This window comes from Toxorhynchites rutilus, chromosome 1 (assembly GCF_029784135.1).
Source record: "Toxorhynchites rutilus septentrionalis strain SRP chromosome 1, ASM2978413v1, whole genome shotgun sequence".
In the NCBI taxonomy this organism is placed as follows: Eukaryota; Metazoa; Arthropoda; class Insecta; order Diptera; family Culicidae; genus Toxorhynchites; species Toxorhynchites rutilus.
In genome coordinates, this window is record NC_073744.1 from 22,282,746 (window position 1) to 22,307,476 (window position 24,731).

General features: G+C 40.5%; 1 protein-coding gene across 5 annotated transcripts in view; it reads left to right on the top strand.

Moving 5' to 3' along the window:
• Positions 1-23,026, top strand: part of LOC129776445 (lateral signaling target protein 2 homolog) — a 68,606-nt gene extending 45,580 nt beyond the window's left edge. The window contains exons 1-4 of one of the 5 annotated variants that reach the window (XM_055782136.1): positions 9,906-10,044; positions 11,056-11,196; positions 18,975-20,752; positions 20,812-23,026. In XM_055782136.1, the coding sequence (XP_055638111.1) occupies positions 19,005-20,752; positions 20,812-21,676 (2,613 nt within the window). In that variant the 5' untranslated portion in view covers positions 9,906-10,044; positions 11,056-11,196; positions 18,975-19,004 and the 3' untranslated portion in view covers positions 21,677-23,026. Of the gene's footprint in view, positions 1-9,905; positions 10,045-10,111; positions 10,613-10,673; positions 10,983-11,055; positions 11,197-18,974; positions 20,753-20,811 lie in introns of those variants that run through there. The other 4 variants (XM_055782102.1, XM_055782126.1, XM_055782111.1 and 1 more) reach the window with 4 other exon arrangements.
• Positions 23,027-24,731: the final 1,705 nt, after the last annotated feature.

Consider the following 24,731-nt stretch of genomic DNA (forward strand, 5'->3'; position numbering starts at 1 on the left):
GCCATTACTCTAAGTGTTCTGTTTAGCAGAGTACGATTTTGTTTCACTCCGAGTGCTGCCACCCAGACCGGGCCGCCGTAACGGAGTATCGACGTGGATACACTGGCAAGAAGGCGCCTCTTACTGCTACATGGTCCTGCATTATTCGGCATAATTCTTGCCATCCCTGCCACGACCCTTGCTGCTTTCTCACATGCGTATTTTACATGACTCTTGAATTTAAGTCGGTCATCGATGATAACACCCAAATATTTCAGCTCTCGTTTGGACGTAATTTTGTGATCCCCAACAATAATTTCTGCTTGATCCACCACTCTGCAATTGCTGATCAGCACCATTTCTGTTTTCTGGTGTGCTATTTGTAATTTTGCATTCTTCATCCATTATTCAACAATTTGAATTGACTCTGTAGCCAACATTTCAAGTGTGACCCCTCTATATATAAATCAAAGTCATAGTCCTTTGTCAAAACCAAGGTTTGTTCCCGCTTGAGAACGGGTCGTTTGGTTTAAGCTGCTCGTTTTGTTGTGCTCATTTTCACCCAAGAAATGTTTATGCGGCGAGAAAAATTATAAAACTGAAGAAATATTAGAAAAAGTAATTTCCTTATGCTCTACATTTAGTATTAGTTGTTGTTAGTTCAATTAAAATTCGCATTGGGTTTAATAAACACACAGAAAGTAAAAATTATAAAAGCAATTTACCTTTTCCATTTCAAATATGTGGAGAGAACAAACATTTCACAACAACCAAACAAAACAGCCCTTTTCAGGGCCACCAAGTCATTATCAAAGAGTTTAACGATGTAATTCTTCAAACATATCCAGATAGCTTAACGGAATTCTACGTCAACTATGCGGTCGTGTCTCGGACACAATCCTCCTGTGACTTTTTTACGTGGATTTCGAAACTTACGCGGATTTTGGGATCTACGAGGTTTTTTTACGCGGCACGTGTCAACCGCGTGAAAATTTAATGTGCTAATTGATGTGACTTTTTACGAAATAAGTTTGTATGGTATCACTGATTAGTAGCTGAGAAATAGAAGGTGAAACAGATATCATGATTGAAGCATGCAAAAAAAATCATTTAAACAATTGTTAGAATATGGGTTGCATTTTAAACTAATAATTATTTCTACACGGATTTTGGAATTTACGCGATTTTTGTGCGGATTTTAGAATTTACGCGGTTTTTTATGCGATTTTTGTTTACGCGGCACGTATCCCCGCGTAAATCGACTCTAGTGTATATCTATTTTCCAACAATCGAACAAACGGCAGCATGTAGGAGTAGTGGGGGTAAGACGGACATGTTAAGAAGCACTTCAAACTCATGTTTCCCGAAACATGAATGCTGTTTCTTACAATTCAATATACTGTTTTTCAAAATATTTGGCCGAGTGTTTTTCATTGTTTTTTACTGCAATTGAACAAACCAAAAAATAGAACTTTTTTTCGATGCGGTTAATATTACGGTGGCTCCCGTGGCCGAGTGGATAGCGTCACACATTATCATGCCGGGGGTTTGAGTTTTTTGAATTTTTTTTATGTCAACTGTCTTAAAATTGCATGAAACTTCGAGATCTAGGGTCATCTCTTTTTTTTTGTCAAAAATCGACACTCTGGACTTTTTTTGAGTACGAAACGAAAAGTATGGTTTTGGGTGCAAATAAAAATAGTTATCTTGATTTTTCATTCGGAACTTGCTACGAAATCTTGATTTGCACGATAATATACCTTATGCAAAATATTACTGAAAATGATACTTGATGAACTTGAAATGTTCATCACACAGTCACACGAATTTGAGCAAAACTGCAAATCGAATAAATCGTTTTTATTTTGGTTATCTGCATTTGATTACGCGCATAAAGCTCACATCTTCGTTAAAAAGATGTCGATCGGGACTCGATCGGGACTGTCCACACCATCATGACGAACGACCTGGGATACAAGCGGTACAAGAAACGCAAACGCAACGTGAAAATCAACGCCACGTACTATAAGACCGAGGTTCTGGAGAAAGTTGTGGCCCCGGCATTTCGGGAACTCTACGGAAAGGATCATTACGTTTTTCAACAGGACGGCACACCGGTCCACATGGCGAGTATCGTCCAAGGGTGGTGTCGTACGAATTTTATTCGACTCATACGAAGCGATACCGGCAGACATCTTTGTTTAACCCCGGTGACATTGTTTCCTAGAAACATCAAGCGCGTTGTTTCTGCCACTATCGCAAAAGCAGCGGGTACACACAGGAGCACTAACGCACACATACGCGTACACTGTCTCACTCGCTTGACATAAGCGGTCTTTCCCCAAGGCCACCCACGTCATTAGAATCTCATTAGAGAAGCTCTGATGTGTGGCTTTTGTGCTCTCCCCCCACCCCTCGACAGCAGCGGTTGTTGCTGCTGCTGTATTGTCTATTCTCTGTTCCTGATTGAATGTGTGTTTGCGTGAGCGCGCCATTCATCGCTTTTGGTTGGGGGTGGTGGGTGGCATGTGCAGCGGGTAGTGCAACCACTTGAGGCGTGACGTGATTGGCATTCATTTATGCGTGTGCTTTACCGGTTTTGAACGTTCCAGATGCTTGCAGTCTCTTGAACCGGATACGATGAAGATAGATTGCATCCAACCAAACCGTCACCTCATTAGTAGTTCTCGACGGAGCTGTTTTTCCCCCCAAATCCAATTTATCACAATTGCCGAAAAAAAATCGATGTCAGTGGGTCACACTCACTTCCAGTGAGCGTCTCCACCAGTCACTGAAGGGGAGTGTAGTCTACCCTCCTAGACAGACAGTCAGACCGCTGTGATTAGTGACCGAAACAGAGAGCAACAGCAAAAAAAAATCCGATGTTGGCGTGTGCTGGCTGGCAAAGAAGTACTTCGAAACACTGACAACGACGGTGGAAGCGTGTAGCATAACGGAGGGCAACGGCTAATTGTCTCATGTTTTGTTTGGTACACTAAACGATGACTACGGTAGTTTCAGATTTCGCTGACATGTGTGTGGAGTTGTTTCATATGGGATGTAGTCTACTCTACGAAAAATTTTAGGACCTTCAGTTGGGAATCTTCTCGATGACCAAAATGATTCCCTCGAATTTTACTTGTAAATCGTGTGTGTTTATCATGCTCGTTTACTTATTGTTTACAGTCTCGCAAAGTTCTTTTTTCAAATAAACCACATTTATTGATTTGAGTTTCGGAAAAAGTAAAAAGACGCACGGGGCCATACCTGGAGAGTACGGTGGTTGTTCAATCACATTCGAGTCATTTTCGGTCAAAAATTTGTTCACAATCATCGATCGATGAGCTGGTGTATATCGTGGTGTAAAATCCAAGTGTTATCCTTCCACAAATCTGGGCGTTTGCGACAATTTTCTCTCTCGAACGCCTCAAAACGCCAAGGTAAATACACTCTATTGACCGTTTTGACTTTCGGAACAAATTCCGAATAGACAACACTATGAATATCAAAGGAAACAGTTAGCATTACCTTCCCTTTTGATCGAATTTGACGTGATTTTTTCGTGGTTTTTGCTCGCTTGCTGATGATTACTGACTCGTTTGCATGTCATACTCGTACACCCGTGTCTCGTCGCCAGTAATTATGCGTTGGATGAACGTAGGATAAGAATTTGATCGTTTAAGCATGTCTTCGGCCACTTGATTGCGATGGCATTTTTGAAGAAAATTGAGTTCTTTTGCCATTAGTCGTGCTACGACTATGAGAAATCATACCCAAAACATCAACTAAAATATGACGAACGGTTCCGTGAGAGATATTTAATTCACGGGCTAGCTCTCTTAAACTAAAATGAGATTTCCGAGCACCATACATTTTATTTTGTTTTCATGTTTTAATCAGTTGAAGAGGTCGTCATTGACGTGGCAAACCGTTCATCTCTCTTCTCGGCCGTCTTTGCCACCCATTCATACACCCGTGTCTTCGACATAGTTGAATTACCAAATGTTTTCTTCAACATTTTCAATGTTTCGTCACAAGAAATATTGTTTTGCACACATATCACACAATTTCTTGGGCCAATAGAATTATCCGTATCAACAATAGCCGAGCAAGAAAAAGTTAACTAGTTCTGAATGACGCTGTAAACAAAACTAATTGACAGATTGCGCTCAAAATTGCGCTCAAAATTGACATAAATACCACAGACAGTAGTACCAACTTAAAAACAATGAAAAATGTTCGGCGGGAAGATTAGAGTTGCAAATTCTAGGTATTGGGTTGGGGAAAAAGAAATGTCGTATATTGTCAATATATGGCAACACTTAAACATATCTTGTGTTGTACTTATCGCATCGGGTCATACTATACGGCTATTTAAAGACGATAATCTGTGCTACAAGTGTCGTTCTGACAGTGTTGTGGTTGTCCTTTTCAGTCTCAAGTTATAGCGCGTCAAAGATGGAGTCCACCAAGCAAAAATTCGCCATATTTTACGTTTTTACTACCTGCGAGGTAAAACTGCAACGAGAGCCGAAAAAATTCATGTAGTTCATGGACCCGATACTGTAACGATTCGCACAGCACAGCGTTGGTTTGATCGATTTCGTTCTGGTGTAGTGGCTGTCGAAGATACACCCCGCACACCCCGTATTCAAGTAGACCGGCATGGGAGCACTCGCTCGATTGGCCAGGAACTGGGTATAGGCCATAAAACCATTTGGAACTATTTGCAGAAAGTTGGATTCCAAAAAAAAGCTGGATGTATGGGTGCCACACGCGTTGGCGCAAAAAAAATTTTAGACCGAATCAACGCCTGCGATGCACTGTTGAAACGGAACGAACTCGACCCATTTTTGAAGAATATGGTGACTGGTGATGAAAAAAGGATCACGTACGACATCCTAAAGCGAAAAAAGTCGTGGTCGAAGCGCGGTGAGCCGGCCCAAACCTTCGCCAAGCCCGGATTGACGGCCAGGAAGGTTTTGTTGTGTGTTTGGTGGGATTGGAAGGGAATCATCCACTATGAGCTGCTCAACTATAGCCAGACCCTCAACTCGGTTCTCTACTGTGAGCAGCTTGACCGTTTGAAGCAGGCGATTGACCAGAAGCGGCCAGAAATGATCAATAGGAATGGTGTTGTTTTCCACCAGGACAACGCTCGGCCTCACACATCTTTGATGACCCGCCAGAAGCTACGGGAGCGAATGGGATGTCCTATTGCACCCACCGTATAGTCCGGACCTGAGTTCAAGTGATTATCATCTCTTCTGGTCCATGCAAAACGCTCTTGGTGATAAGTTGGCCTCAAAAGAGGCTTGCGAAAACTGGCTATTTGAGTTTTTTGCAAATAAGGAGGGGGGGGGGGGGGGTTATAAGCGGGAGATAATGAAGTTGCTTTCCAAATTTCAACAAGTTTGCGAAAAAAACGGCGCATGTTTGACTTAAATTGGATAATTTTAAGTATGTTAAATAAGGCGTAAAATTTCGATCAGAAATACGACATTTCTTTTTCTCCAACCCTATATATATTTGTCAGAATGTAACCAACAACGGGTCCTGCGGGTTATGCGGAATCATTCGTTCTCCGGACTTTTGCCGTAAGACTGCGTCTTTCATTTCTATACTGGGATGTAAGTTCAAATGTTTGAAAACGGGAACGTTTCGCCGCAGTTTCGAGCATGCAGTTATGCTATGTTCTGATTCTTACTTCAATGAAACCACAATCGATTAATACGTTTTTATGTTATTTTATAACTCTTTATACTTCCATGAGTTATATTCAGTTGCTTACTTTTAATTAATAACAGTGAAAAATTTGAATTTCGTTATTTGTGTTGGAGTATCGAAAATTACTCTGTTTTGAGAAGGCTGAATTAGATGACTATAAAAACATAATAAAGACGAAGAAAACATGTTTTTTTCTGAGTTTTTTCTTTCAATCATACCCTCTTCAAATAAATGCCAATAAAGTCTGAAAAATACACAATGGCAACATTACAGAGAAGTTCAATTTTCGGTCTGTGACACCGTGCGCGAGTATACATGTTATGATTTTGCACGCGAGTACAGGAGGGTTAATTATTGACCCGAAAACTTGTTTCAACAGCTTTAAAATTGCTTCATAAACAGGCTATTGGAATCACACAAATCTGTATATAAGCCGGCGCTCGCTTGAAAACCCATTTAGTTGTGATAGGAAAGTGACGGGAAGATGGTCTCGCTCGCTCGTTTAAACATTACGCTCTTCTCTCTCCCTTTCTCTTCTCTCTCCCTCTCTCTTCTTTTTCCCTCTCTCTTCTCTCTCCCTCTCTCTTCTCTCTCTTCTCTCTCTTCTCTCTCTTCTCTCTCTCCCTCTCTCTCTCTATCTCTCTCTCCCTCTCTCTCTATCTCTCTCTCTCTTTCTCTCTCTCTCCCTCTCTCTCTCTCACTCTCTCTCACTCTCTCTCTCTCTCCCTACCTCCGTCCCTCCCTCTCTTTTTTCTTCCTAATTGGCGGGAGAGGTATTATTTTAGCAGGAATCGATTCTTCCTTTGTGCTATAAGATTTTTTCCCAGCTAAACGAAGTGGATTTTGATCATTTTATTCAAAAATTAAAATGTCTAAGATTTATATGCTTATTGATTATTGACCCGAAAACTTGGTTCAATAGCTTAAAAATTGCTTTGGAAATAGGCGTATTTTTTCTATCTTCGCTTATTTTTCGTCGGCCTATTTCCGCCACTTTTAGTGCCAATCACCGACATCAGGGAGGCGACTCCACCTGTTCCTACCTATCAGACTCAACAACTCATGAGCCGGGCCAACTTATTTTACTTCCGCTCCGAAGGAAGACGTAACCAGAGATTTTTCGCATCAGAAAATCCCAACGACGCCAGCTGGGATTGAACCCAGGCCGATCGGATTGTGAGGCTGTTACGCTAACCATACAACCACTGGCGCCGTCTAAAAATAGGCGTATGAAATCACAAATCTGTATATAAGCTCGGAAATCTATTTCAAGAACGTCGTTTGATGTTCGCTGAAACGGACACGCTCTGCTGAGGATCATCGAAGGACAATGAAGTGTCTTTGTCAAGGTAGATGGAGAAAAGTTTGGATTGAGTTGTCCCCAACGGCCCTTCTCATGGCTAGAGACGAATGGACTGCAAACGTTTAAAGTCTCTATAATTCAAGAAGAAGAAAAAAAAGAGGAAAAACCCATTTGGTTGGGATTGCGAAGTGACATGAGAATATAATATCGCTCAGAGATGCCAGGTTTGAAGACAAGTCTTCATTTTGAAAACATTTGATTTACTGAGAAGACATTTTGAAGACATTTGATTTTGTGATTTTGTGTATGTGGATTTTTGGGAGATATTTTTTCGTTAAAATTCCAACTATTGGCCGAAAATATCGTCAAAGAAATCGGTGTCATTCATTCGCTTTTTTTCATGACCGCTCCATAAATCAAAAGTTTTCTAGTTACATATCGTTTCAATTATTATTTGTATGGATATGGCTTAAATTACAACCAAAACTTCAAAGCTAAAATACACAAATTGAGCTAAAAAAATATTAAAAAAAAATCTTCGTACAGCCCACCTTAATAGAACACTTCTCATAGCTCCGTTTTTGTGGATGTATGGGACGATATCCAACGAATCAACGGTTTAATTCGCTGTTTCGCAATATATTTTTTGTTCACATTTATTGAAATGAACTTCAAAAACTTCAAGGTTAGCTGATTAAATGCGCTATATAACAATATCAATTGGATTAAACATTGAATAATCTAACAAACATTGTTCACGAATAAGTTATGGATTTTTGTTTCTTTCAACATGATTGTGAAGACATTTGAAGACATTTTTTCGTACCATGTGAAAATCACCTGGCATCCATGGCCTCGCTAGCTCGCCAAGTCCTATACTCTTCTCTCCCAATCCCATTTCTTTCCTGCCGCAGAGCCGCATTTGGTAAAAGCAGCACTTCTATTATCGAATGCTCACAAATGCCGCTATCGATCGATGAGTCCAATTGCTGGGGGTTGGAGAGGGGGTATTATTTGCGCTGGGTATGCCTGAGGAGGAATCGATTCGTCCTTTGAGCGGTCATAATTTTTCCAGCTAAACAAAATGTTATTTTTTGACGAAGGACTACGTCTTACATTAAGGGTTTACATCAGAAAACAGGTCACGTTTTTATGAAATAAAGTTAACGTTAATAACTATTTTTGCTGCGAGCGGATTTTAACGATTTGCATACCAATCGGATCGGAAGTTTTCTATGATTTGTTTGATATGCTGTAAATTACAATCCCATAGTCTGTATATAGTTTAAATTGATGAAAATTGAAAGCATTCCCATTTCCCCATACATTTGTTCTGTCCATTTGCGTGCTTTCCCGAACGATAACAATAATCAATAACGAGCAACTTATGCAGTCGCTAGAATAGAAACAACGAATGGGGATAGCGAAAAGAGAATATTTGCGAAGTAAGTAAGCTGTAGCTATCGTATAAGTATTGCATCTTCTCTGAGTAAAATTCTCAGAATCTTTCTGTGCCCGACACAACACAGGTCCCTTATTCTGCTGGTTTGCGTTTCATGTTTCCCCTCGAGCTGTCAACGCTAGCGAATATTTCACTTGAATTTTATCGCTGCAACGGTGTACATCTGTTGGACACGTGTTTGATGCTTGTTGAATAGCGATGCACGGAAGATGCCTATCGTTAAATACTCAGTGTAATGCGTGCATCGATATAAAGAAACAAATTGTGACATATGACCAATTAGTGTATTGTTCTCGCAAAGGCAAGAAAGAATCATTGCTTCTCAAAATAATTCTACAAAACCACCTTCTCAGGGTCCCCGGAACTTATTACTAAAAAGTTATTTATGAAATTTCGACGTATTCGCAAATAATATCCGAAATGATAAACCAATAAATTAAAAAAAAGATTGCGTAGTCCTACGTCCTAAGCGGTCGTGTCTCGGGTACAACCCCTCGATTTTTCATTCCTTTTTTTATTTTAGGCTCATTAGCATATTAGTTGTAAAAGAGCAGAATTTGAATCGTGTACATATCACATGTTTATCATATCTATAATTAGCACATTACACAGTTGCCATTTTTCGGCGTAAGAGTATTCCCTTCTATACCATTGCATATGGTACATTTACACAGTAGTCATTTAGGCGTAAGAGTATTCCTTCTGTTCTTATATTATCCAGTTAGACCACCGGACAGTGGAGACAGTTGATATGATCATTGTTGAGTTATTAATAGAACAGCAGCCCGATGTGTCTGCAGAACAGAGCAATTGTATGGATGAATCGATCTTATTTCGACCGTGGATCGATCTCCATCGCTGATGATTGTTGCGTGGACGTAGCTATTCTGTAACAACACAAAGATGGACAATGATGGCCCTGAGTTTTGAACTCACGATCGATCGCTTACTAAGCGAACGCGCAACTAATGTGGCTACGGAGACCCCCTAAACAAAGTGTTTTGATAATCACTTTATTCGAAAGCCACACCATTTACTGTTACTTTTCACTTAAGTATCTCTTCAGTTAACCTTATCTAATCATTTGTATTTGACTACTGGGGGATGGGATGAAGAGGGAGAAGTAGTTCAGAGAAGCGAGAAGTATCCAAGAAATCTCTCAACCGCAAGTACGATGAATAAACATTTGAAGATTCTGGGAAAAGTTCTCGATCCATCCAACCACCGTCAGATATTCAGAATTCAACCATGCTTCTGCGGGACGAGTTCGTGTCTGCGAGTACAGGCCCTGCATGTGCGAGACCATACCACGACCTAGTAACAGTGATTGAGTTCTGTTGTGGCAACACCCAGCGCCTGGCTACCAGCTGAGAGTTGTACACCATGGGCAGCGGCAATAACACCGAGGCAACATGCAATAAATTTCGATCGGGACACCGGCGGTGGTATTGGTGGTTATGGGGGAGTCGGTACCTAACAATGCTGAATGTACTCCTCGTTCGTAGCCAGAGCCGTAGGTATTACGGTCAATTGTTCAACTCCTCTCTAGTACTTACTAGCCGGCCGTCTGAAGGTGAGTGTGCAATGCTAATATTGTTTCACGTCTGACTGCTGCGCGAGCGGAATAAAAACATACAACTGTAACAGTGCTTGTTTTGTTTGAATTTGTGTTTTTTTTTGCTTCATTCTGTGTTTTCTCACATATTATTCAATGGCTTAAGTTTCACTTCGCAGTGGCGGTTTGACCTGACACGCTTCGGTGGTGCGCATTGGTATTGAAAATTGTGATTCTTGTGTATATTTTGCGTTGGCCCCAATGAAACGGAAATGTATCGAAGGAACAGCGGCGGAACCGTAATCGGCAGCGTCGTGGTTGTGCGTCGAAATAAACGAGGGCAGTGAAGGCCCCATATTTTCCCTGCTTTCACTCCATTTAATCACCCCAGACGGCGGTGGGTGGGCGGTAGCGGAACGTGTTATAGAGCGAGGAAAATGCATAAATGTCGCTATCACCGGGCACCACCACCATCACCACTAGTCCCTGCTCAACAGCTGTTGCGTTCATGGCTCTATAATCGGATTAGTTGTTTGTACGAGAAATGGGCATAATCACACACAATACCCGAACGCAAGGGAGGGCGGTAAGCGTGAAATGGGCTCACGGGAGAGGAAGAAAAAAAAGAAATTAACAAGACATGACGAATTCGAGCCATACGCGCGCTGCGCTGGTGATTGCTTTATTGACTTTTCGCGTACGGAAGCATTATAAATAATATACTATATTCCGGTTGAATGCTGTTTCGACTGAGGCTGAAGCTATGATTCATCCGTAGAAACAACACGTGTGCGTTTGCTTTCTTCATTCTAGCGAAACGATAATAAGTTCCGTGAACCTGAATTCAAATCATCAGGATCATCAATATGGATGACACACACACGTGTGTGTGTGTGTGCTAAAGCTGTGATACCAAAACTGATAACTACCCGGTGTTCACGATTAGTCCCAATTAAGTTTTTTGAAGCTTATGAATTTATTCGGAGCCAACCAATTACTAACAACAACTTCTTCACCGTTTTCTTTCAGGCTGACGACAAATCGCTGCTAGCGAGATTCTACCATGCGGACCGAGCACTGACGGCAGTTGCCAGCGAGCTGGACAGCTTCGATGGACGCGCTGAACCGGTTCGGTGCACACGGCTGGTCGGACGGTTGCGACAGGGACAGGTGAGCCAAGTCGCGTTGTGGTGTTCCTAGCGTCGCCGATTGGATACGACAACCGATGGATAAGATAAAATGGGTGTCGAAAATATTAGTTTATTGATCTTTTGTTTCTTCGGAGGTAATAAAGACTGTCATTCTAATAGTTGATCTGCTTTACACTGGCAGGGCTACGAATGAACAGCGGTGCTTGAGGACTTGAGATAATCTTCAGCAAGAGTTATGGAATCATTTGGATGAAAGGAAATTACCTCGGGGAGGTCAAAAAAGCATTGGAAGTGTCGTTGAAAAATTTAGCAAGGATTAAGTTCCCTTTTGTCTTCTGAAAATATATAATATTTATTCTTAACAATCGTTCTGAATGACACATAACAAGTTTATAAACATTACTTCGCTAGATCTCGACCAAATAAAATACTAATTTGATACGGAAAAGTGGTTTTCATTCATAATTTTAATTTTTAAAACGAGTTCATTTCGCCTGAAAAAACAATTATTCTTTGACGCTCCCCAAAACTACACTACGTTTCAGAACTATAGAACCACTCCATTTTCCAGAGTTTCCAGAGATATGTGAGAAGTCGGTTGAATTGAAGTATATAGTGTAGAATACAATAACTATCTTCATTTATACTTTGTTTTTTGAACATAATTGTTGTGTTAGGGCGTGAAACATTCAAAAAACAAAAATTCCAGTGTTTCATTACTATAGAATCAGAAGGAAAAACTCTCACTCCTTTACAAAATTAACGTCAATTCCACATGAATCACAATAAATGCTGCAACTACTATTCGTCCGATCACTCCTCATAATTCCTGAAAGGATTTTGATTTGGTAAACAAGCTGACCAGTGCAGAATTTGAAGCCCCTATTCATTAAACCATATCATGACATTCTAGATTTTATGAATTGATGTCAAATTACCCAATCATCAAATTGTTTTTGATGCAAGAACAGCAGTAAATGATTCTGAAGTACTTCATTGCACTTCTGACTGTTCGTTCGTGTTGATGGTAAGCTATCTAAACCACGCCTTTTTGAGAAAACTCTCCCCAAACCATCAAACTGCCGCATGCAAAGTTACGAGTAGAAAAATTAAATGACACGTTCCGTAAATTTCCGAAACAGTGAAATCCATGGGATTAGTTTCCACATTAGTTTTTGGACTCCCAGCTATGAAAATAGGATTTTCATGGTTTAGGGAGAATTTTCTCGAAAAGGCCTGGTTTAGATAGCTTACCATCAACACGAATGAGCAGTTAGAAGTACAACGAAGTACTTCAGAATCATTTACTGCTGTTCTTGCATCAAAAACAATGTTTGGGTAATTTGGCATTAATTATTAAAATCTGGAAGGTTATGGCATGGTTCAATGAATAGGGGATTCAAACTCAGGACTGGTCAGCTTGTTTACCAAATCAAACCTTGTCAGGAACGTTTGAAGAGTGATCCGACGAATAGTAGATGAAGCTTACAAGCAGTATGAGTCATTTGAAGAGCTTAAACGAGCAGAATCCTCTGCGTAGAACGAGATATACACTACAATATGTCGTAGCATGGTCAAAACCACTCCGAATGGGTCTTTTGAACTGACTGAGACTTAAAGATGACCTACGAATTAAAAACTTATCGTAATTCATGTTAAACTGACGTTAATTTTATGAAGGAGTGAGAGTTTTTCCATCTGGTTCTATCGTTATGAAACACTGGAATTTTTGTTTTTTGAAAGTTTCGCGCCTGAACACAACACTAGAGTTCAAATGGTATTGTTAGTAATTGGACGATTCTTCTTCTTCTTCTTCTTCAATGGCACTAACGTTCCTAGAGGAACTTCGCCGTCTCAACGTAGTATTACTTGCGTCATTTTTATTAGTACTTAGTTGAGATTTCTATGCCAAATAACACGCCTTGAATGCATTCTGAGTGGCAAGCTCTAGAATACGCGTGATCACAGTGCAAGTCGGAGGAAATTTCTTTGACGAAAAATTCCTCCGACCAGAACGGGAATCGAAACCGAACACCCGGCATGTTAGTTATGACGCTAACCACTCGGCCAAGGGAGCACCCCTATTCTATTAAATTTAAATGAATATTCTCAGTTACCAAGATTACGAAGGTTTCCCAAGAATAATTTTCTGCCACCGTAATTGAAGATTTAATAATTAGGAGGCACGATAAATAACGGAATATATCACCGGTCCGATAGATTTTAGAAAGATTTGCTCAGTTACCTTGTCGGGTTTCTCAAGAACAATTCGCACGATATCCAAATGTTAGGTTGGGGAAAATGTAATCCATCATTTTTGGGTGAAATACAAAACTATTTTTAATATACTTCGGATTGTATGATTTAGGTCGAATACCGTTTTGTTGTAAAATTTGTTGCCTTTCTAAACGTATCTTCATAATGTCTCTATCACAGAAGTCTTGGTCCGTATTGGCGAAAAACTTCTTCCCTTGGTCCCAATTTCTTATCACTCTGGTAATTTTTCTATGCGAGAAAAAGGTGGTAATTGCTTGTTGCCAGGTCCGGACTATATGGTGGTTGCATTAAAACATTCCAATCAAGCTCTCGGAATTGTGTGGACTTGCGTTGTACTGATGGAACACAACACCTCTTTTGATGACCAATTCTGAACGTCTCTGGTCGATCGCTAGCTTCAAACGGTCCATTTGTTGACAGTCATTATTTTAGTGTATTGCACTGAAAAAGATTTTTTTTAAATTTAAGAAAAAAATTGAAAAACGAGCGTAAACTTGAAATTGTATGATCGATATTACGCGATATATTGATCACTAAAGCCAGCCAACGAGAAAATAATGGATAACCTTTTCCCCAACCTAATATATTGAATCTTTCTCTGGTTCATTGGTAGAGCAATAGATGTTGCATTCGGCGGTTGAAAAAACTTTTATCAATCTATTATCAGCGGATTTTTTTTTCATTTTGGGCAAAAACCTTACGCCTGTCCGGAACAGAATGGTTTTGGAACCATTCACAAAGTAGTTGCCATCCAGGTGACCAAATAGTTGGAAAACTTAGGAACATGGCATGAAAGATATGCGGTTTTGACAATTTTGTTTCCTACAGCGCTTTCTTCCTCCAAATGAGTTAGTCACCCCAATTATGTATTCCGACGGATTTACATTTCGTTCGAAAGTGATATTTCGATCGAGTTCGAATTTGCCATTTCCTATTTCTGGGACTGATACTGTGCAAACGCTCTTGATGCGGGCTGAATGGAAAGAGCAGCAAGAAAAATTCGGGGCTCAGTGTGTTAAACGACGCACGAACTTCAAAATGAAGTGCGAACTTTTTAGTCTGTAAGTGATATTTTTAGAATTGATGACATTGTTAAATTCTTGTTGTTTGAGAAACTACATGTATACAGTTTCTAGCTGTCTGTATCTATTATAAGAATTATTGATTATTATTGATTTTTTATTGTTCTCTATTGATTTTTTCATTACCAATTATTTTGAGTTGTCTTGTACTGCTTGATGAATTCAAAACCGACAGATTCCTAATAGTTGTACGATGTACACCGTATTGTTTTGCGATTTGTGCTTTGGATAAGTTGCTATATTTTAGTTCCTTCAAATTGTCCATTTTTCTCGTACAGTTGACATATCTTAATTTTTAATAATTTTCTATGACCCGCTTGCTGGTATATGTTGTTGTACAACAATTTCTTCATGTTATTCCACGAAAGTCTTGATCTAGAGGCGGTCACTTAGCATTGAAATACTTGAACACCATTGAAAAACAAGCCACAGCACATCTTGTTTTAATTTACCACCGATCAATTCGATTCGCATTATGAACTGTTCACACTGTTCAAAATTGGGAAATGGCCGGGGCCATGTATCTCATTTCAAGTAAGCAAAGTCGCTTAGAATAACCCATATTTGTTGATTCTGAACATATGAAAGTAATACGAGGGGCTTTCAAATAGAAATCGGTGGCAAATTATGCAGTAAGAAATTTTTTCGTAAGAACTGTGAGTACGGCTGTTCATTACAATTGAATGCTTCGAAATAATTAATTATTTTTTCTGCTTGTGTTTTGTTCAATAATTTAACGAAGATTTGAGCTTTTTACATTATTTCTCATGTTTCGAAAAACGTGATATAAGAAAAAAAATTTCAATGACAAATTCGAGAGTGATATAAACGAGACGTGATAAACACGCCCAGTGATATAACAGAGACGCCACTGTATTAAAATCACTCAAAACCTTTGAGTAGCCCTTCGTTTCCTCATGTCATGACAGTTAGAGCTGTGCGGTATTTTTAGCAATCGAGTTGAAGCAATTTAAACCAGGGATGTCCCATGCGGCCATCTTTTTGTAGCTAGCATAGAAAACCATGAGCATAGAAATCATAACCTGAAATTAAAAATGAAGTGCCCCGCGCAATCCTGCAGCAGTGATTTTAATTGCAAATTGCCAAGAAAGCTTCCGGATGGGTATCCAAACATTGCTTGCCAAAGGAAACTATTCAACGTAATCAAATATTATGCTTATTATGCTGACTTATGCTTTATGCTGACTACGCACAATTTGTATTGGTTGGGATAGGGTTGCCAGAGCCCCGATATAAACAAAGTTTTATTTACATTGTATTAATAACAGCATTAGATTACGATTTTCTCAATTTTGTTAAGGGGGTTAAGCGGTCTTCGGGGGTTAATCGAAAAAATCGAATTTCGATCGAAGTTTTTTTTTGGAATTGGTAAGTTACAACCAAAAATAAAGTCACCTCAAGGGATATAGTATTGCTGTACGTTTTTCTCGAATCATTTTTTTCAGCTGGTGGTATCGATATATCAGAATCTACTCGACCGATTTGGTTGAATTTTTTATCAGCATGTAAAAATGATTTATCTAAAGCGTTATATAGCCATTTTTTGATACCTAATTTTTGACGTAGGACTACGTCTTTCATTTCTATACCGGGGTGTAAAATCAAAGTTTCGAAAACGAAAGCGTTACGCCGGAGACCGAGATTTTGAGCGTTAATAGCTCCTAAACAACTGAACGAAATGGTATGATAAACACTTCATTCGAAAGATAAAATGTCTACGCGTTCTATACTTGTTACTTTTTGATCCAAAAACTTGTTTCAATAGTCTTAAAATTGCTTTCAAAACAGGCTATTAAAATCACCAATCGGTATATAAGCGAGCGCCGCTCGGGAATCCACTCAGTTCTAATTGAACAGCGATTGGAGCATGTTGTCGCTGTTGTGGTGAAGCTCTTCGTTTATCATGAAAGCGCGGATGAACGGTGTCACCAAGAGCCTGTTTGTGCACCCTAGGCCAGAAGGGAATCCATCAGGAGGAGAGTGATGCCACAAATGGTTCCCCGGGAAGACATCGCTACACACACATACACGCGCGGAATTCTTTCCGTTTGGATGCCATTCAGCATCGAGGAAGTTCCGGAAAGATCTAATCATTTCTGGAAAATAATCTGCCAGTTCCTCTGGGAATTTAAAAATACATTCATGTGAAAGAGTTTATTTTAATGTTTTCTATCCATGTAACACTGTGACCAAATATGTTTCAATCAAGTGCTATTATCAGATGGTTATCGAATTAGCATTAACCAATGGTGGGCTTCCAGTATCGAGGAAAATGTGGAAATATCTAATCGTTGCTGGAAAATAATCTGCCAGTTCCCCTTGGAATTGAAAATTACATTCAAGCGAAAGAGTTTATTTTAATGTTTTCTATCTATAAAATATCCATATAATACATTTGGGTTTGTGATTTGTCAATCAAGTATAGTTAGCAGGAAAGCTTCAGAAGATTATTCTTCAGAACAAGGTTTTTCGTATCCTATATTGGATGCATAAAACCTTGTGCCTCCAACGTAACGCTCTCGTTTTCGAAGTCCCCCAAATATTCATTTATTCATTCATTCAGAATGGATTTAGATTCAACTTCAAACAAATGATCTCTAAATCAACGATAGTCCTACGTCACCCTTGCGGTTATACCATAGATATAACCCACTTCCTGTTTTTTAGATTTTTTAGAAAAAATAACCCATTTTGGCAATTATTCGAATTTTCAAGAACTTTTTTGTAACGCTTTATATTCATTGGAATTCGTTCTGTGACACCCCGTTGCTTCAGAACCGATACCACCAGCAAGGTACCGATTTTCAGACAGCATATACGCATCCAGCTGTCAACAGCGTCATAATCAAGCAAACCATTTGTCATGACAATTGTCATGCGTAAATGCGAAAACAGAATAGAAACATACGGTATGAGGCATGATGTCGACGCCAACCTCTCTCAGTTTCTATTCTGTTTTCGCATTTTCGCATGACAATTGTCATGACAAATGGTTTGCTTGGTCATAATCATTATTCGTGCACTTCTTAAAATATGGGAAATCCATCTTCAAATATACCTTAAACAAAATACCCGAACACTTCACTTTATTCCTAACATCCGGGGAAAATAACGAAAATTAATTAGTTTTCGACCTTCCAGACAGAGGTCCCCCCTTAAGTAAGAATAGCAATTTTATGAGTCAAAAAACAGCATTTTTCATTGCATTTTCATCATATTTAGCTGGATTCAATTCTTAAACTTAAACCAAACATTTTATTTCATTGGCACGTAAAATAAAACTAGAAAACAAGTATAAAAGCCCGAGTTCGAGAAATAACAAATCACACAATAAAAGCAGAAAAAGTTAAAAGCATCAGTATTTAGTGTGGCCTCCTGAAGCTTCAATGACCTGTTGAAGACGTTTGGACGTACTTTCGACCAAGTTCGTTTTCTTCCCACGCCTTCTGGAGAACCGTGAAATTAGTGTCCTTATTAGTGACACCATCTTTCACCACTTTGTTGTCGAGAATGGCCCACAGGTTCTCGATCGGGTTGAGATCAGGACTTTGTGGTGGCCATTCAAGGGGTTTTATTTTGCGGGAACGAAAATAGGACTGTTCGAAAACGAAGCTATTTTCGAATCGATTCCTTCAGTTTGTCCTTAAGGATGTCAGTGTAGACATCTGCTGTCACGATTCCGTGAATTCGCACCAGATTTCCAACACCAGCCCAGGGTAAGCATCACCACACCATTTCATTGCCTCCTCCGTGCTTGACTGTGGTTCCTGCAATCCATTATCTTTCTTCCGCTACACTCTTTCGCGTTGCTTCTTGTTGAGAAGCTCAAATTTCGATTCGTCAGTCCAAAGTATTTTTTTTTACAATTTCCGACGACGGCCTCTTCCGGATCTGTCAGCAAGCGAACCGTAAGTTTTTTACTTGTGCACAATTTCACGAACTGCTCCCCGGTTTAGTCCGAACTTCTCTGCAATCTTCCGCTGTGAAGTTTGCTGTAAATGATCGTGAACAACAGGATTTCGGACTTGCATGCTAATCTTCTTTCGACCCATTTTGATTTTGTTGGAAACAACCGTCTTTTATCATCACATATTTGCACACATTAAAGCAGTCATGTAGTCAACAAAATCTAACAAAAATGGCAAAACTTGTTAATTACTCGAAAGAGAAATAGTTAATATACAATTCTACGAAAATACGAAAGTAGTTTTTCTTTAATTGTCCAGAGATTGAGAGAAAATTCCAAATATGCAAGGTGGACCTTTTTGCCTATCACTGTACATTTCAAACAAGAAAATGTCGGAGGAAAATTCGTTGATGTTCAAAAATACAGTCGGAATCGGATCCAATCGCGTACTTCCCCACGGGGGATTTAGAATTGCGATAATCCATATCCGCTTCCCTTTATATTTTCCAGGATCGCGTGCTGGCGATCACGAACCAGATCATGGACGAGCTGCTGGGCGAGGATCGGGCGGCCCGTGCCTTCCGGGCCAAGTTCCCCGAGGAGGTACTCCAGGAGAGTCTCGCCGGCCAGCTGTGGTTCGGGGCGGAGTGTCTGGCGGCCGGTTCGTCGATCATGAACCGCGAGCTGGAGAGCGCCATGATGCGACCGCTGGCCAAGGCGGTCACCAAGAGTCTGGACAACGTGCGGAATCTGCTGCGCGAGCAGTGCCTTCGAAACAACACCCCGAACAGCCTGACGCTGCAGCTGGACGTGAACGACTCGGCGACGGAGCAGCTGTACGAGAGCTTGAAGATATTCGATCGGTTGTTTGCGGAGTTCGAGCTGCTGTACGTGAGTGCGATGGTGCAGGTCAAGTCGAAACAGGAGTACGAGATGCAGGAGTTGATATGTGTGCTATTCTCGGAAACCCTTCAACGGGCCCTCAAGATGGGTCTGTTGGAGCAGGACCAGGTGGATTCCTATGACCCGGCGCTGATGTTCTCGATTCCGCGGCTTGCGATCGTCGCCGGGCTGGTGATATTCAAGGATGGTCCTCTGAATATGGACCAACCGGCGGACAACATTTCCGAGATGTTCAGACCATTCCGGAAGCTGCTAATCAAAATGCGTGACCTGCTGAGGACACTAACCAAACACGAACTGTACCAGCTGGAGAAATTGCTCTGCACCAACGAAGAGATCAGTCTGAAAGAGCAACTAATCTGTGATGAAAATGAAAACGATAATAACAGTGGTGAGTCGCCCCGGAATGACGATGTGGTTATCGTGACAACTAGTGCTAGCACCAATGCGGATTGTAGAGGTAGCTGTGACCAGGACGATGATGGCCCGAGTGTTCTCGAGACGGGCGAGAATCAAGACAACCATTTTTATACAAATCGTACTTTAGTAGTTAATGAACAACGAATACTCGATAACGAGAATGACGCATCGGACAGTGACGACGAGGGGGACAACCCCAACAACCTTCTCAAGGATGGCCTGGTAACGTCAGATTGCGCTTCGGGATACCTCATTCCGAACACCAACTTCGGGAATCTACTGCAGACGAACGAAGCGCCTCTGACCGATAGTTTTATTGCAACAGACGAAGAGCTGAAGCTGGGAGCTTCTTCAAACGCTCGAATAGAACAGCTTCTTTCCGAATCCGAGCACGATCCGGGTGATTCGGGTATCGGAACGGCAAACCCTAGTTTGGATCATTCGCCAGAGCTGGACACGGAACGGCCCGTGACCGCCATCCGCAGGATCAGCGAATCCTCCGAAGAGGAGGAGGGCGAAGTGGAGGAATACGAACGTCGCGACGACGATGAGGACGCGAACGACGAGGACGAAGATGACAGCGAGAGTACGCTTTGTGATATATACCGATCGAACCAATCGCTGGACCCCGGCGCTAGCGCGACTAATTTAACAAAATCAATCGGGAAGAGGCCAAATCATAAACATCACCATCGGCATCATCGAGGCGCGGTGACGGCGACGAGTAGCGGTTCTGCCGGTCGGAAGCATTATTCCAAACATAGAACAACGAGTGCAGCGGCAGGATCTGCCTCATCGATTGCCGGTCAAGGTTCATCTTCGGATTACATAACCTGTGATACATCACCGTCATCAGGGCACCACAGTAGCAGCAGCAGCAGCAGTAGTAGTAGCAGCAATGGCGGTGAAGATGCCACGAAGGAAGTGGCTATGGCGATGAAGGCTGCTGGGAGGATCAAGTTCAAGTAAATTGATGTGGATATTTATGATACGTGTAATCCACAATTTTTTTTTTCAATTTTAGGACAACGGAGAACCTTTTGCATCGATTGTTCGTATGCATCGCAGGTGTTGCCGACCAGCTGCAAACTAATTTTGCCGCCGATTTGCGTCAAATGCTTAAGAGTGTATTCATCATCAATTCGTCTCCTCCGGAGCCGGAGGAACCCCCTGAACCGGTTGCGAACAACGGGAACAAAACAAAGGAACCTGATCCGGCGGAAATGTTCGAATACCGTGCCAGCGAGCGGGATGTTATCACACCGGGACAGAACAGTGGCGGCTCGAGCCAGAGTATTTATTCCGCCGAAGAGGTTAACCCCGAGGAACTGCACGATTCGGTGTTTGACTCGCCGGGATCTTCCCCGGTACGAGCTTCGTCAGCCCCACGAACAATGATGGCTTCGACAGAGAATGGCAGCGTGACGGTGAACGTGTCCGTTTCGGTGGTAACGGGTGGCAACGCTGGTTCAAACCGAAACGCTCAGGAAAGAAGCGTGAGTCTGAGTGACGCTTCGATTGTGGTGGAAGGCAGCGGGGGAAGCGCTGGCGCTAACCTGCGTGGCAACCATCGGAGGCACAGTGCGATCGGATCCAAGGGAGAGTACAACAGGAGTCGATCTAGCCCAAGCAGTCCGGTGAACGGGACGCCACATGAGGAGCGACTGATGCCTGAGGCACCACCCCGGTGGATACCCGACGGTGACGCTCCTCGGTGCATGGCTTGTGCATCCTCTTTCACACCTTTCCGAAGGCGGCATCACTGTCGAAACTGTGGTGGAGTTTTCTGCGGAGTCTGCGCCAGTGCTTACATCCCACTCCCCAAGTATGGACTGACGAAGGCGGTGCGGGTGTGTCGAAATTGTTTCATCTGCGAGGTGGATGCCTGAAAACGTTTGCTGAAGTAACCCTGAGCTGTGTTTCTGTGTTTATTTTGTTTATTCACACAAGACGAATGTTTTTTTGTTTTACACAATTGAACTATTTTTTTGTTTAGGATGTTTAATCTTAGTTGTATACATATTAGATGAGGCAGGCAGAGAGAAACAATCAAAACAGCTTAGCTTTTGATGAATTACTTTAGATCTTTACGGTTACTATCGAACAGTTTCTATAGCTGAATTATACACAAACACGATTACTAAGTGAAACACATTGTTGCTCAGCAGTGGTGATCGGTCCCAAGCAACTTTGGCAATTCACACCTCAAACATACACACTTTTTTTCTATTTGTACAGTGTATGTACTTTCAGCGAAACACAAAATGCCGATTGAAATAATTGTGTTCATATTCGGAAGACGAAAACAAGACTCATCCTGTACTCAATTCCTCCCCTGGACCACAATCTTCCTCAATCTTCATCATCCCCCACACCGTATTGAATTGTATCGAAACATTGAAATGACACCTGTTCAAACACATTCCTAGACGATATGCAATGCAAACAAAGACAAGAATGTTTCTTAGTTTTTCTTATTCGTTCAAAATGGTGTGTACTTCACCGTAAATCAACAGATGTTCCGAAAAAGTCATCATCTAAAGACGGAAAATGCGCGGAATCGGATGAATGAGTTCCTCGAGCAGCAAAACTATTTCGCTATCAAACTGTAAGAAATAATGAATAATGAAAAAAAAAACAGCTGATGTGAGGATGGACAGAAGGATGCCAGAGTTGGATGAAGAAAAAACTCCCCCCCCCCCCAAATCTTGCGATATATCACGCACGAGTTAAAAAAGCACATTTCTCTGACTTACAAACGTGGAAGAAAAACTATCTGTAAGAAACCCTTCCATATGTATATCTCTATATTCTACTGGGTTAAGTAAAGTAATATGTAGATAAAGTTGAAAAGCAAAACAGCAAAAGAAAAAAAAACAACTACATTGGAGTGATATCTTTTTTACGAAGAAAATTTAATAAAAGTATATATATATATATATATATATATATATATATTTGCAAAACGCGGAGAACACTAGTAGAGAATACAGTTTTATTTTTTTTGTGAATATGGTAAGCATAGCTAAACGAGACATGATGCGGCTACTTTCCAAACAATGGAAAATTAAATCAAAGCTGAAATAGAGTCAAGTAGCAGCGACAGCAGATTGAACAAGAGTTGAAATAAACACACGCGATAAGTGAAGATAAGTCATAAATATAAATGTTATGAACATAAGAATAAATATTAAGCAGCAAGTTAAACCGCGCTTGGGCAGAATATGAAAATATATCAGAAAAGTGATTTAAAACAAAAATAATCGGTTCAACCCAAAGGTGAATATTACTGTCCCTCAATTTGTATTCCACAGTTTGAAGCATAGACAAGTTTTATTCCTTTCTGCTGCCAAATCACATTGGAGAAAAAATCATCGTAAAGTGAGATATGGAATAGTTTTCAGCAATTTATTAATTTCTCTTTCTATTTTTAGGCTCAATGTTACAATCATCAATTTGATGAGAAGACGTGGAAGAATAAGCTTAGTCTTTAAGGAATAGAGAGACAAAAAGTGAACATGGTTAAATTATATATTTTTCCTGTGAAGAAGCAGCACAACGGTACCAAACCTTAAAGCTTTGGAAAAGACCATATTGTATGCTTTTGAATTAACCGGGCCTTGCTTCTTCTGATTATCATTTGTTGCGTTCGGGAGCACACGGCTAAATGAAACTAGAAAAAAATGTTCATGTATTGGTTTTTTGGAACACAATGTGTGTTCTTCTATCAAAGTACTTTTCGTACATAGTCTCTTTTCACCGTGTTCATTGCCCAATAGAGTTATATTCGCGATGACAGAGTTGTGTGCTCCCGTGGCCGAATGGTTAGCGTCCCACACCATCATGCCGGTGATTCGGGTTCGTTTCCCGTTCTAGCTAGGAGATTTTTCGTCAAAGAAAATTCTTCCGGCTTGCAAGGCATGTTATCTTGCATAGAAATCTCAACCAAGTACTACTAATAAAATTGACGCAAGTAATGCTACGTTGAGAAGGTAAAAGTTCAACTGGAACGTTAGTGCCTTCCAAGAAGTCAGAGTTATATTTCGACGACTGGTGGCGATTTCCAATTGGGGGCATAATTTGGGTCCCAAATTCATTAGTGTAATCTCTGTCAGAATAGGAGACATGGAGCCAGTTTTCAAAAGTTAAAATCTGAATGAAAATTTTCACATAATATTATTTAATAACTTGAAACACGTATTTCTGACTTTTATTTGTTAATTTGTCTATACATTTCTAACATTCTTACTGAATCTTTTCATTATAATATAAAGTTGTCTTCAAAAACAATTTTTGTATAACATTTTTTCGCAACCTGCAAAAAAAAGTGTTTCTCATTCAAATAGAATACTAATTTGAAACGGAAAAGTTAATTCTCATTGATAATTTCAATTTTGAAAACGTGTTCATTTCGCCTGAAAATCAATTATTCTCTGGCGCTCCCCTAAATTAATAAGCGAAGCTCAATGCCGTCAACGCGGATTGAATTGAAAAAATGAATGAAATTGATGAGAGGGTAGGGCGGGGCTAGTTGGTGAGTTGGTCTGTGACGATATCTTGAAATTTGAGCGTCTAAAAAATTAGCGACCTATGGATGAAAAATAGCGAACTGCTGATGCAATAAAATAAGCAAATTGGAAATTTTTTTTATTAAGGTGAAGGTGGAAGCTAGCCATTGTAGTAGTATAGGTAAACCTACATGTAAAAATGGGGTGATAGTGTTTGTGAGAGCAAAGCACACGTAAATAAATGAATTCACTTATCAGACTGTGTGGTGCTTCATTGACACGAGTCTTTGAATACATTTGAAAAAAAAAATTCAATACTAAAGTAAAATGTATGAACAATATGTTCCGATGAACAATTGCAAATATAAATATATATATAGAAGGTGCATTTGCATATGAAGTAAAATTCTGATTATACGCGAGCGTAACATGAGCA